Consider the following 12,165-nt stretch of genomic DNA (forward strand, 5'->3'; position numbering starts at 1 on the left):
ACCCCCACCCACCACACACACACACACACACACACACACACACACACACAGGAGGGTGACGGCTTTGACCGCCTCATCCTCAAACTGCGCTCGTCCAAGGAGGCGCTGAAGGAGCTGTCGGCCTACTTTTTCGACCGGGCTGCCGTGGAGGAGGCCTACGCCAAGGCTCTGGTCAAAGTCACCAAGCAGAAGCGGCTGAGCGATGAGACCGGCTCGCTCAAGTCGGCCTACGAGTCGATGATGGGCGAGGCTCTGCGGTCGGCCGACGACCGCACCGCCTTTGCCAAGCAGCTGCGCGCCACCGGTGACCGCCTGATGCAGTACAAGGACGCCCAGAAGCAGATGCGCAAGAACAACCACGCCCTCAAGGAGAAGCACGACAAGGACCTGGGCAAGTCGCTGGACCAGCTCGAAAAGTACAAGGCCAAGTACCTCAAGTACGCCGAGGAGACTTACACCTACCGCAACCAGGAGCGCAACACCTCCCTCCCGGCCAAGGACGTTGCCTCGGCCCGCAAAAGGCCGACAAGGCCGAGAAGGAGCGCATCAAGTACGAGAAACTCTACCGCGCACAGGTCACTTCTCATCACGACGAGCAGCAGCGCTGGGAGTACGCCATGTCCCAGCTCTTTACAGACATTTCATGCGTCCAGGTCCAATCGTACGACTTTATCCGCGAGACCTTGCTCTCGTACGCAGACATCGAGCGCGCCCGCCCGCCGGTCCTCGCCGACGCCCTCGCCACGCTCACAAAGTCGATCGAGGCCATCGACTGCGCCACCGACATTGAGGAGTGGCGCGCTTCAAACGCGACTGGCTCGCTCCGCCCACCTCTCATCTCGCTCTTTGTCTGGTCTCCCGACGGCGTCGAGGAGATCCCGCAGTCGGGCGGCGGCTCGCTCGAGCTCGCCCCGCCCGGCACCCGCTCCTCCACAACCTCGCTCGATCCCTTCCCAGACACCGAAGACATCACCACCACAGAGGGCATCGACTCGACTGCGGACCTCTCCGACGACGACGAGGACGACGAGGACGACGAGGGCGAGGTCGGTGACGTCGCTGTCCCTGCCCGCGCTCACGCTCCTGACGGCGCCCCCACCCCTGCCCCAGTCCCGCCGCGCTCCTCCTCTGCCGCCAAGCGCCCGCCCATCAAGCCGCGCCCAGCCTCCACCCGCCTCACTGACGGCACCATCATCCCCGGTCTCGCCTCTGATCGCCCGCCGCCGCCGGTCCCGGGCTCGGTCCAGCCATCCGCTCCTACTGCCACTCCTACTCCCGCTCCTGCCCTTGCCGTACCGCACCTCGACCGCCCGCCAGCTCCGTCGGTCGTCCTCCCGCCGGGCTGGTCGGTCCACCTCGACGAGACCTACAAGCGCGAGTTTTATGTCAACGACGCCACCGGCGAGAGCTCGTGGACAAAGCCGGTGCCGCCGTCGCTGGCCCCACCCGCCCTAGCCCCGCCTATGCCGCCCAAGCCGGCGCTGGCCGCCCCGCCCGTCCAGGCCGCCCCGCCGGCTGAGACCGTCACCGCCATCTATGACTACGACGCCCAGTTTGACGGCGAGATCTCGTTCGAGGCCGGCGATGTCATCACCATCGTCTCCAAGGACGATGGCGGCTGGTGGGAGGGAACCGTCAATGGCGCCACAGGCCTCTTTCCTTCCAACTTTACCGACGGCGCCGGCTCCGGCAATGACGACGACGACGACGACTCGTCCGGCAACTAGCCACCCGTGCCCAATGCACTCGCCATCGCAAGCCGGCCCTTAGAACAGCTCATCGCATGCCACCGGGAGGCCCGCCACAAGAAGCCCAAGCGCCTCCACCGCCGCGCTACAGTCTTGCGGATGCAGGTAGCCGCGCCGCCCATAGTACTCGGCGCACGAGACCGTGGTGTAGCTGAACGAGAACTCAGAGCCCGACGGCTTAAAGTGAAGCCCGCGCGAGTTCCACACCATCGCCGCGCCCTTGACCCCCTCCACCGACGCAAAGATCGACGCAGGCCCCGCCGCCGCCTGCGGATCCGGCGGCGCGTACGACGCGCTCGCCTCGGCTGCCACATAGCACTCGCCCGGCCGGCACCCACGGACCGTCACCGAGCACTCGCTCTCACCAAACCCGACCAGCAGCCGCCGCGAGCCGCCAAAGCCAAGGGTCGAGTTGAGCTGGCACATGCTCTCCAGCGGGTCGTCGTCGTCACGCGCCCGCCGAGCGAGCACCCGCGAGCCTGAGCAAACCGGTCCACCGGCCAGCTGGCGGCCTCTGCTGTCGGCGCCACCACAGTCACCACAGCCACCACAGCCAACGCCACAGCCAACGCCACACTCGCCACCAGCCCCTCCCGCCTGCCCCTTCCCGCCTGCCTTCTCCCGTCTCCTCCAGTCGCTGTTCCCCATCTCCGCCCGACCCGCGTCGCCCGGCCCACGCTCATATGTCCTCGGTTGCGCGCCAAGCCGCCCGAGACAAGTTGCCCTCCCCCCCCCCCCCCCCCCCCCCCCCCAATCAGTCTTCTTCGTAATTCCCCCCCCCCCCCCCAACCGACACATCATTTATCGTCATCTCCGCTCGGCCCGCCAAAGCACACCCGCGGCCGTCGAGCCTTGGTGGAAAAGTAGAAGCCGTGGCCGGCAAAGACCGCGGCCTTGGCCTTGATGGCCACCACAGAGAGCCATCCGCGGCAGCCGAGCTCAAAGAAGACCGCGAGAAAGTCGTTGTGAAACGCTGCCACCGCGTCCAGGTACCGCTTGCGATGCCGCGCGTAGGCCGTCACAAACTGCGCACCCGATCGCACCAGCTGGCTGCCGGGCACCCACTTGTGCCGCGCCACCGCGCCCACCACAATCGCCTGCTGGCCGTCGGCAAAGTCGTCGGTCATGGCAAAAGCGAGCCAGAGCAGGTGAAAGAACGTCCGCGCTCCGTACATCCGCCGCACATGCCGCCGCCGCCGCGCTTCACCGAGCGCCTCAAAGTAGAGCGCCACCTGCGCCAGCGCGTACGCGTCCACCAGCTGCTCGCGAGCCACAAACCGGTACACCTCCTCTGTGTGCAGGAGTGAGAGAAAGAGGCAGTCATTCTCCGAGAACGGATGAACCTTCCCCGCCCCCAATCGCACCCGCTTTCCGCTCCCGCCGCTGCGCCTGACCATCCGCGCCACCCCGCCGGCCTCATCGCCCATCGAGCCTTCTCCCGCCCCCGCCATCCACTCGGACGGCATCGCCAGCATCCCATCCCAGCCCCCGCCCCACACGCTCTCGACCCATGTCCGCTTCCGCCGTGGCCGCGCCCGCCCGGACCCGCTGTCGCAGCGGTTGTCGGCCGCCAGCCTCGCCATCGCCGCCGCTCCGGCTGCCGACAGCGCCACCGGCTCCAGCCACTGATCATGCCGCGAGCAACCGCACGCCACTGTCGGCATCGTCACACGCTCCCCGCTCCCTGCCGTTGCCTCTTCCAGCTGCGCCAGCTCGTGTGCCTGTCTCAGTCGCCCCCATCCCCGCCGTGCACCATCGTCAGAAAAAAGCCGCGCTATTCGCACGCCCCGTGTGATCGCTGGTGATCACAAACATGCTGCTGATCAAGCACGACCTTTTTCTGCACCATCTCCTCCCCTCGCCCATGCGTACAATGTTGGTGCAGTAGAGAAGATCAGCACCCACCAGGCGAGCCACGGTGTCGGGCGCGTTCTCCTTGTCCGACTCGGCATCCAGGCTCAAGTCCGAGTCGTCGATCGACGACGTCGACGAGCCCGGCAGCGGCGGCGAGGCAGCAACCGATCGCGGCGGCGATCGAGGTGGCGATGGCAGCCGTGATCGCTGCGCCAAGCACCGCGGCGAGCCCGGTGGCGGGGACGGCGCCAGGCTCTCCGACAAGCAAGTGAGGTCAAGCGGGCGAAAGACGCCGCGCGTTTGGGGAGCACGCTCAGGGGTAACCAGCAACAGTGCAGATGGAAGAGGCAGTGCCGCCATGGCCGATCGCTTCCGGGTGACAGGCGCGAGTGCAATGTGCCAGCGGCAGCCACTCGTTCGGATGATGAATGAGCAATGTTCATTTGCGGTGCGGCCGCTACAGCTGGTTGCCCAGCATGGGGTTGGCGGCCGCAGGATCAGCGCCCTTGCGCAGCTGCTCATCGCGCTGGCGGGTGACAAAGCGGACCTGGTCCACAAAGGTGGGAAAGTACGAGATCTGGAGCGCGTTGGCAAAGAAGCCTGGGATGCAGGCGACGACGACAATGAGCAGCACGGTCGCCCAAAAGTTGCCGTCCGAGACAAGGCGGTCCATGACTTGGTAAAAGTCAAGGAAGGGGACAGCCGAGTATACCATGGTTGTGCCAAAGTAGGTGACGACCGAACCGATGAGGAGGATGCCGTTGACAGCGGTGAGGTAGTGTGAGTAGAGGAAGACCACGATTTGGTTGACAATGACCACCGCCGAGTACGCCACCATCGAGAGCGACGCATAGTCGACGGGGTAGCCGTCGCCCCAGTGCAAGTGGTCGACGTTGAAGACCGCGAGAGTGATGAGAAGCGTGACTGCGGCCTGATAGACGGCGTGGAAGAACCACGTTGCCATCGTCACCGCGTTCATCTTGTTTGACCGCTGCCCGCCCTTGTAGATGGCTGGGAACTCAAAGACCTTCTCCTCCGTCACGTCCTGGTCGAGCGCAAAGCCAAAGACCGGGAGCCCGGTGAAGACCACGTTGTACGTCGTGAGCGAGAACGTGTTCATCAGCGACGTGCCCGAGAAACCGGCGTAGAAGTTGTACAGAACCTGGATGAGACAGATGTAGATCGACTTGAAGAACGCATACTGCGCAATGACTGCGGTCCGGTTGTACGACCACCGCCCGTGCACAAGAATGAGCCGCCGCAGAAACTTGAACTTGGCAAACGAGTAATCAGCCGCCCGCGCCGCCTGCAGGCCTTCGCGCCCAGAGATGCCCACGCCAATGTGCGCCTCCTGGATCATCGTCACGTCGTTGCCTCCATCGCCGATCGAGAGGCAAACCTTGTCCAGCTCCTTGACAGACGCGACCACCAGCGCCTTCTGCTGCGGCGTCACACGGCAGCACACCACCGCGTGCGACCGCATCCCAATGTCGCGGAACTGCTCCTTGTGGTGCTCCAGGCAGATGCCGAGCTGCCCGCCCTCGATAATCACCGTGATGTCGCACCCGCGCGCCTCGGCCTGCTTGCTCTGCTTCTCCAGCGTGTTGAGGCAGAGCCCAACCTGGTCCGCAGTCTCACCCTCCACACGGAGCAGCACTCCGCCCTCAGACTCGGGCGACATCAGGTTGCACGCCGTCGCAATCTGCAGCGCCGTCGAGTACTTGTCGCCCGTCAGCATCCAGAACTTGAGCCCCGCACGCCTCAGCAGCGCGATCGTCTCCGGCACCTCTTCCTGCAGCTTGTCCTCGATGGCAGTCACGCCCAGAAGCTCCAGGTCCTGCTCCATCTCCTCGTACACCGCCGCCAACCGCTCCTGTGGTTCCATTCCAAGCACACACACACACACACACTCCCAGGTAAGTCTCACTCCTCTTGCTCGCTTGCGAGGCGCTGTGCCACGCCGAGAGGATCAGAGTAGTCAGAATAAAACCAGTAACGTCATCGAGACGAGCCCGTTTTTCGGTCCTCGCTCTAAGACGGCACTTCCTATCATAGAATTGATGGTTAAGCATCATCATCCGACTCGATCCTCTCGGCCCGCGCGCCGCGCCTCCCTCCACCCACACGCCTTCTTCCAACGTACGTCACGGTTCTCAATCGAGGTGTTCGCCTCGGTCCAGCGCTCCATCCAAGCCAGGTACGAATCCTCCTCCAGGTAGCGGTAGCCGATGACCAGAGTGCGGAGGCCGAGCTGGGCAAAGGTCTCCAGCTGGTGGTCCAGCTCGGCCAGGTCCGGATTGAGCGACATGTCGAGGCGCGAGATGACCTTGTCGTCGGCACCCTTCATGTACAGCTTGTAGCGGCCGGTCTCGTTGTCCTTGACAATGACCGACATGCGCTTGCGGTCCGACGAGAACTCGAGCACGTTGCACAGCTCGTAGCTCTCGGCCTTGCCCAGAAAGTCAACAGTGAGCATGTCGCCGTCGCGGGCGGTAAAGGTCACGCCCATGTCCTGCGCCGCAAGAACAAGTGCCTCTTCGTCCGGCGACGACGACTTGTACGTCACCTTGCCGTTGGCATCAACCTCAGCGTTCGGGACAACTGTCTGGTTGAGGGCGAGGCAGCGGAAAAACTCGGCAGCCACCGTGGCCTTGGGGTCCGCCACCAGGGCGTGCAGATCCGGGTCTTGCGTCGCGTCCGAGCATGCTGCCGTGTGGCCAAACATCCGCCCGTCGACGGCGCACTTTTGGAACCGCATCACGTTCTCCGTAATGGTTCCGGTCTTGTCCGAAAGATGTATTCGAGCTGGCCGAGATCCTCCGAAATAGCCGTGTTCTTGGCCTCGGCCGGAGTGTTCGTCTCCTCGTCGTACATGTGGATGTCCCAGTTGATCAGCTGCGCGTAGTAGAACTTGACCATGTCCATGGTCACCTTGAGCGAGATGGGAATCATAAACGACATCAGGAGCATGAACCGCAGTGGAATGACAATCGGATCGTACCACTCCTCCTTGGAGACCAGCAGGTACTCCATCTTCTTGCCCTTGTCCTCGCGCCACAACGCGCCGGCAATGCCAAACGCAATGATGAAGCAGACCTGGAGCGTGAAAATCGCCACAGTCGCCTTGTTGATCAGCTGGTCAAGATGCGTCCACTTGGTTGGCGGAATCCGCTTGTTCTTGCCAATCTTTGTCTCGTTGCCGGTGTAAACCACCATGCCGTACACCCACTCGGTGTTCCGCAGCATGCACCCCTGAAGCGCAGTCTGCTTGGCACTCAGCGAGAGCGACTCGGCGTTTGCGTCCGTCGTCAGCCGCAGCCGCGAGTCAAACTTGTAGATTTCCGGGTTCGGCGCCGCACACTCGCACACGCCCTTAAAGTTGAGCACCTGGCTCCCGCTCAGCTCCTGCGTCTCGGCAAGACACGTCCGCGACTTGAGATCCGTCTCGCCGTCCAAGTTGGCTGTCTCGATGTACGCCGCCCCGTCGGACGACGACTTGAGCAGCACCACGTCGGCAGCAATCTGCTCGTTCTCAACCATGTACAGGATGTCGCCCACCACAATGTCGGCAGCACGCATCTCCACAAGCACCCCGTCGCGAGACACCTGCACCGCCCGGTTGTTCGCCTCCTTGTCGGCCTTGTACCGAAAGTAGTCGTCGAGGCCTTCCTTGATGGCAGAGACAAGGAAAATGAGAATCAGCGGGAGCCACGTCGTCAGTGGATTGACCGGCGTGATCGCATTCCACAGCTGCAGGCATGCAATGATCAGAAAGTAGATGTTCATGAACCGTCTGCTCAGCCAAATGCTCTCTCCATGAGTCCAACTCCATCGCCATCACCACCAAACAAACACAAACAATAATGCAATCACACACATTCAAAGAAACAAAACCACCGCCACCATCCGACACCGTCTCTTCCACCACCGGCACCGGCACCGGCACCAGCACCATCACTACCACCACTACCACCAGCAAAATACACAAGGTGGCGGATCCTCTTCTCTGCCCCCTTATACATACCGCTTCTCCATGCGGGTTCACACACCATCTGCATTACGTCATGGATGACAGCGTTCCCTTCCGGTGGGAGCGAAAAAGAGCGGGGGAAGGCTTGTCAGCCAAGTGTTTGGCAGAGAATGATTCAAACGTACGAAAACTGTTCATAGAGGTTGAGGAACAGGAAGTTGTAGATGGTGTACTTTGTGTTGGAGATCTTGTTGGTTGGGAAGGACGTGGCCATGGTCGGGTCCCCGCCCCTGACTTCACGGATCGACTCCGCCCCCTTGGACTGTGCCACCACACGCAGGACATGCCAAAGACATGAACAACACTTCTTACGTGAGTTATATCCTGTCGGTGTCGCTCTCACGGGCCTCTACTCCCGCCTGCATGCCCTGTGCCGTCTTGCCTTGCCGGCCCCAAACAGGCGGCGCCATGGCCCCAAAAATTCCTCCCAACTATGTCGTGTGCGTCTCTCGTTCCGCATTCTCTCCTGCCCCCGCTTTGCTCTCGGCAGCCTTGCAGCTCCCCTCTGACTTTGTCATAATGCGCTATCGATGCGACACGTACCCGCTTGCAGAACATGGTCACAGTCTGGAGGGAGTGAGATGCCGTTCAAGAGGTGCGCTGGGGCGGGGGCGGCGGAGGGAGGGGGGCCGGCCGACGGCCGACCAACCACCGCCCTCAACCGGCCAGTCGGTCAGCCGGTCGGTCAGCCCGGGCGTCGAATCCTGGCACATGCGGATTGGACCTAGATTTGGTTTTACCTGTTTTACCGGCGCATCGTGCTACATCTCCTCCTCGTAGAAGAACGCACCGCCCGAGTTGGAAGCCTGCGGTGGCTGCGCGAGATGCGATGGGCGCGGCGCGAGAGTGTACGCGCCCGAGTTGGTAGCCGCCGGCGGGAGCGCTTGCTGGCCGGCGATCGAGTACATGCCGCCCGAGTTGGAAGCCGCCGGCGGCTGGGCGAGATGCGATGGGTGCGGCGCGAGAGTGTACGCGCCCGAGTTGGTAGCCGCCGGCGGGAGCGCTTGCTGGCCGGCGATCGAGTACATGCCGCCCGAGTTGGAAGCCGCCGGCGGCTGGGCGAGATGCGATGGGTGCGGCGCGAGAGTGTACGCGCCCGAGTTGGTAGCCGCCGGCGGGAGCGCTTGCTGGCCAGCAATCGGGTACATGCCGCCCGAGTACGAGGCGGCCGGCGGGAGCGCTTGCTGACCAGCGAGCGGATACGCGGCGTTGGTCGCCTCGGCGAGCGAGCGGAGCTGCGGCGCGCTCGACATGTCCGTCATGGTAAACTCGGCCGGCGGCTGCGGGTAGTGCGGGTGGTGGGACATCTGCATCGGCGCCGCGCCCGGGGCGACAAGGACTGGGCCACGAGCGGCGGCGGTGAGCTGCGCCTGCCGGCGTTGGAGGGCAGTGGCCTGCACCTGCAGCGACGCCGCCCGCGCTTGGAACTGCTGCGCCACCAGCTGCTGCTGCTTGGCGCGGGCCTCGAGCTCCAGTTGCTTCTTGGGCGATGGAATGACGTACGCCTGCTGCGGCGCCGACCGGACCTGTTTGCCGCGGAGCCGCGCTGCCGCCTTTTTGTCGGTCTTGCCCTCGTTGACAAACTCGCGGACAGGATCGTCGCGGGCGAGGACCGTAACATGGATGTCGGCATCGCCGGCGTCGCTCGAGTAGGACGAGACCAAGAACGGCATGCCGGTGGTACCGGGCCGCGGACGGTCGCGCCGCGATACCGGCTTGCCCTTGCCTTTGCCCTTGCCCTTGCCCTTGCTCTTCGCTTTGCTCGACTTGTGCTTGCGTTTGTGGCTGCGGCCTGCAATGGTCGCGGTGGCAACAGCAGTATCGACTGTCTCGCTGCCGTCAGCCTCGGAGCCACGTGGCTCGTCGTTCAGCGACTTGTCAGTGCCATGCTCGACGACGGCAAGCTCGTCTCCACCATCGAGCGGAAGCAGTCGGGCGTCGGCGAGGGACCGGAACCGCTTGAGGCCGAGGATCAGGAGTACCATGAGGACAGCGACAAGAACGGCCTCGGCAGCGAGCGTGGTGCCAAGCGCATCGAGGCCACCGAGCATATCGACGCACACCGTGTCCTGGACCGAGGTAAAGAGCTGCGTTACAAACGAGCACTCTTGCAGCGGTTTGATGTCGGCAAACAAGAGGCGCTGGTAGACAGCGACGGCGTCTGCGGCCGAGACAAAAGCCGCCGCTGCCGCCTTGGAGCCTGCAGGACGGCACGACTCGGCGCAGGTGCGAATGGTCATCGGCGCGGCATCACACGGACCAACAAGCTGGGAAGGGCAGCCCGAGGCTGCGCCGCCGCCCGGAGTGCAGACCGGATTCGGCGCCGAGTAGCAGCCAAGCTCAAAGTCGAGGACGTCGGCGAGGAGTAGCGACTCGATGGTGGCGATCGAGCATGGCGTCGGTGGACATACTTGGTACTGTTCAGTACAGAGGAGAGCATGGGCGGAGCAGGCGGCGGCGGCAGCAGCAGTGAGGCCAGCCTCGGCTTCGGCCACCAGCGAGTCAAACGATGAGTTGGTTGCGCCGCAGCCGAGAAGCTTGTTGAGGACAGTGGCGTTGGAGATGGCTGACGAGTCGACGGCACGCAGCTCGTCAATCTCGACACAGAGGTCAGAGAAGAGCACAATGAGGAGGACGTGGATGGCAAAGATGGACCAGGTGAGGAACATGATACATGTGGCGGACATGGAGCAGCCAAAGGCAAGTTTGCGGGCGTTGAGCAGCGGCCCGGCGAGGCCGACGGCGGCAAAGATGAGCGGGACGCCCAAAAAGCCGTACATGACAAACAGCCGGATGGCAGAGTACGTCTGAACTGTGTCGCGCATGGTCTGGCCCGAGTCGAGAACCGCGGCCGCGGCGTCGAGCGCAGGCTGGACCCGGGTCTGGAAGCCGGCCGGCGTGTACACCACGCCGGCCATCTCTGCCACCACCCGCTCAGCAGTCGTCACCACATCGATGGCTGACTCGAGGACAGTGTCCACAAATGTTGACGTTGCCGACGAGACGAGCATGTTGCCGAGCATGCCGGCAACAACAACGCCGATCATGGTCCCAGCAATGCCCACATACAGCGCCTTGGTCCGGACGATGCTCGTCCGCGAGTAGCCAGGAAACTGCGTCTCACGCACAACCGGCTTGAACCAGCCGTGCGATGGCGAGCGGCCGCCCCAGAAGCCCAGGACCAGCCGCGGGAGGAAGAAGGCGCATGGAACAAGGAGCGAGAGGACGGCAAAGACGACCGGCGGGATGATGAGCAGTCCCAGCGATTGCAGATACGGACCATATTGGCACTCGCCGTTCTCATCAAGGCCACAGAACCTGTTGGAGACCTTGCCGCTGAACGCTGTTCTCGGCATGATCTTCTGCATGCCATCTGCCGTTGTCAGCAGCTGGCGCTGGCCGACGGGCAAAGCCACCGACGTGCCTACGAACAGGAGCAGGAGAAGGAGGAGGATGGCGGTGGTCATTGCGGGAGGGCGGAGAAAGTGGGGATTGTGTGGCGGTGTGTGTGTGTGTGTGTGTGTGTGTGTGTGTGTGTGTGTGTGTGTGTGTGAGTGTGTGTGTGAAAGGGTGTGGTGGTGGTGGTGGTGGTGGTGGTGGTGGTGTGGTGTGTGTACGTGTTTGGTGTGTGAAGAGGATGGGAAGGTGACGCGAGGGGGATAGTTTGGGCTTTGGGTGTACACGATCGCATGGGTGGGTGTGAGCTAGGCATCGTCGGCAACGGTGATGACGTCGCTGATGCGCTCCGAAGCAAGCCACTCACGAAGGACAGCGGTTTCGCGGAAGCGGCGCTTGACGAGGGTGCGAATGTCGACACCTGCAGCTTCCCACTTGGCCTTGGCGGCGGCGACGGGGTCGTCGACAGCCTCCTCATCCTCGAGGTCCTCGACGATGGCGCGGACCATGCCTGCGATGAGCTTGCCGACGTGGCCGCCGAGGATGAGCATCTCGCGCGGGGCGAGGAGCTCGACAATCTGCGAGATGGTCATGAGGTCAGCGGCGATTAGGCGGCCGACGAGGCGGCCGACGTAGAGGCCGCCGAGCGGGATGTCGATGAGCAAGTCATCGAGGAGGTCCAGGCAGGCCGCCAGACCCTCGACCACGAGATCGGCGGTGATGTCGACGACCGAGCCAGAGACGAGGGCGATGAACAGGTCGGGCAGCGACTCGCGGGCGTCCTCCTTCTTCTCGAGCATGATGGTGAGCGACTGCGAGATGAACTTGGGGTAGTACTCGGGCGCGTTGAGCTCGGCGAGGCACTCGGCCACCTCCTTGGTGTCACGAAGCGAAAAGTACTCCTCAAGAATCGACTTGCCGCGGCGGGCGAGCTTCTCAGGCGAGAGCTTGGCCGGCTCGGCGGGCGCGGGCTCGGCGGCGGTCGTCGGTGCGGGCGCGGGCTCGGCCTGGGCAGACGAGCGAGACTGGGCAGCAGCACCGCCCGGGCGGCGTGACGCCGGCGAGTTGCCGCGCGACGACGACGGCGAGCCCGAGTTGCCGCGCGAGCACGGGCCGGCGACGAGCGAGGGCGGGGCA

The 12,165-nt window shown here is 63.8% G+C and overlaps 6 protein-coding genes across 6 annotated transcripts in view; 1 reads left to right on the plus strand and 5 right to left on the minus strand.

The window, feature by feature from the left end:
• Nucleotides 1-1,849, plus strand: part of AMSG_09951 (uncharacterized protein) — a gene marked incomplete at its 5' end in the record, with an annotated part of 2,467 nt that extends 618 nt beyond the window's left edge. The window contains one exon of the mRNA XM_013898531.1: nt 52-1,849. Within this exon, the coding sequence (XP_013753985.1) occupies nt 52-1,455 (1,404 nt within the window). The 3' untranslated portion in view covers nt 1,456-1,849. The remainder of the gene's footprint in view (nt 1-51) is intronic.
• AMSG_09952 (uncharacterized protein) lies at nt 1,572-3,962 on the minus strand (the record flags this gene model as incomplete). The annotated part of the gene is made up of 3 exons (XM_013898532.1): nt 1,572-2,265; nt 2,583-3,469; nt 3,621-3,962. 3 exons carry the CDS (start codon nt 3,960-3,962, stop codon nt 1,767-1,769), a joined length of 1,728 nt encoding a protein of 575 aa, XP_013753986.1. The 3' UTR covers nt 1,572-1,766.
• A 97-nt stretch (nt 3,963-4,059) lies between these two features.
• AMSG_09953 (P-type ATPase) lies at nt 4,060-6,327 on the minus strand (the record flags this gene model as incomplete). Its single annotated transcript, XM_013898533.1, has 2 exons — nt 4,060-5,475; nt 5,746-6,327. 2 exons carry the CDS (start codon nt 6,325-6,327, stop codon nt 4,060-4,062), a joined length of 1,998 nt encoding a protein of 665 aa, XP_013753987.1.
• Nucleotides 6,328-6,359: 32 nt separating this feature from the next.
• AMSG_09954 (uncharacterized protein) lies at nt 6,360-8,190 on the minus strand (the record flags this gene model as incomplete). The annotated part of the gene is made up of 3 exons (XM_013898534.1): nt 6,360-7,395; nt 7,758-7,894; nt 8,176-8,190. The coding sequence occupies 3 exons, from the start codon at nt 8,188-8,190 to the stop codon at nt 6,360-6,362; spliced, it is 1,188 nt and encodes a 395-aa protein (XP_013753988.1).
• A 203-nt stretch (nt 8,191-8,393) lies between these two features.
• Nucleotides 8,394-11,099, minus strand: AMSG_09955 (uncharacterized protein; the record flags this gene model as incomplete). Its single annotated transcript, XM_013898535.1, has 2 exons — nt 8,394-11,027; nt 11,061-11,099. The coding sequence occupies 2 exons, from the start codon at nt 11,097-11,099 to the stop codon at nt 8,394-8,396; spliced, it is 2,673 nt and encodes an 890-aa protein (XP_013753989.1).
• A 237-nt stretch (nt 11,100-11,336) lies between these two features.
• The window catches only part of AMSG_12306 (uncharacterized protein), a gene marked incomplete at both ends in the record, with an annotated part of 3,668 nt that continues 2,839 nt past the window's right edge, over nt 11,337-12,165 (minus strand). Inside the window, one exon of the mRNA XM_013898560.1 lies at nt 11,337-12,053. Within this exon, the coding sequence (XP_013754014.1) occupies nt 11,337-12,053 (717 nt within the window). The remainder of the gene's footprint in view (nt 12,054-12,165) is intronic.

The sequence above is a fragment of the Thecamonas trahens genome (assembly GCF_000142905.1).
Source record: "Thecamonas trahens ATCC 50062 unplaced genomic scaffold supercont1.54, whole genome shotgun sequence".
NCBI lineage: Eukaryota > Apusomonadida > Apusomonadidae > Thecamonas > Thecamonas trahens.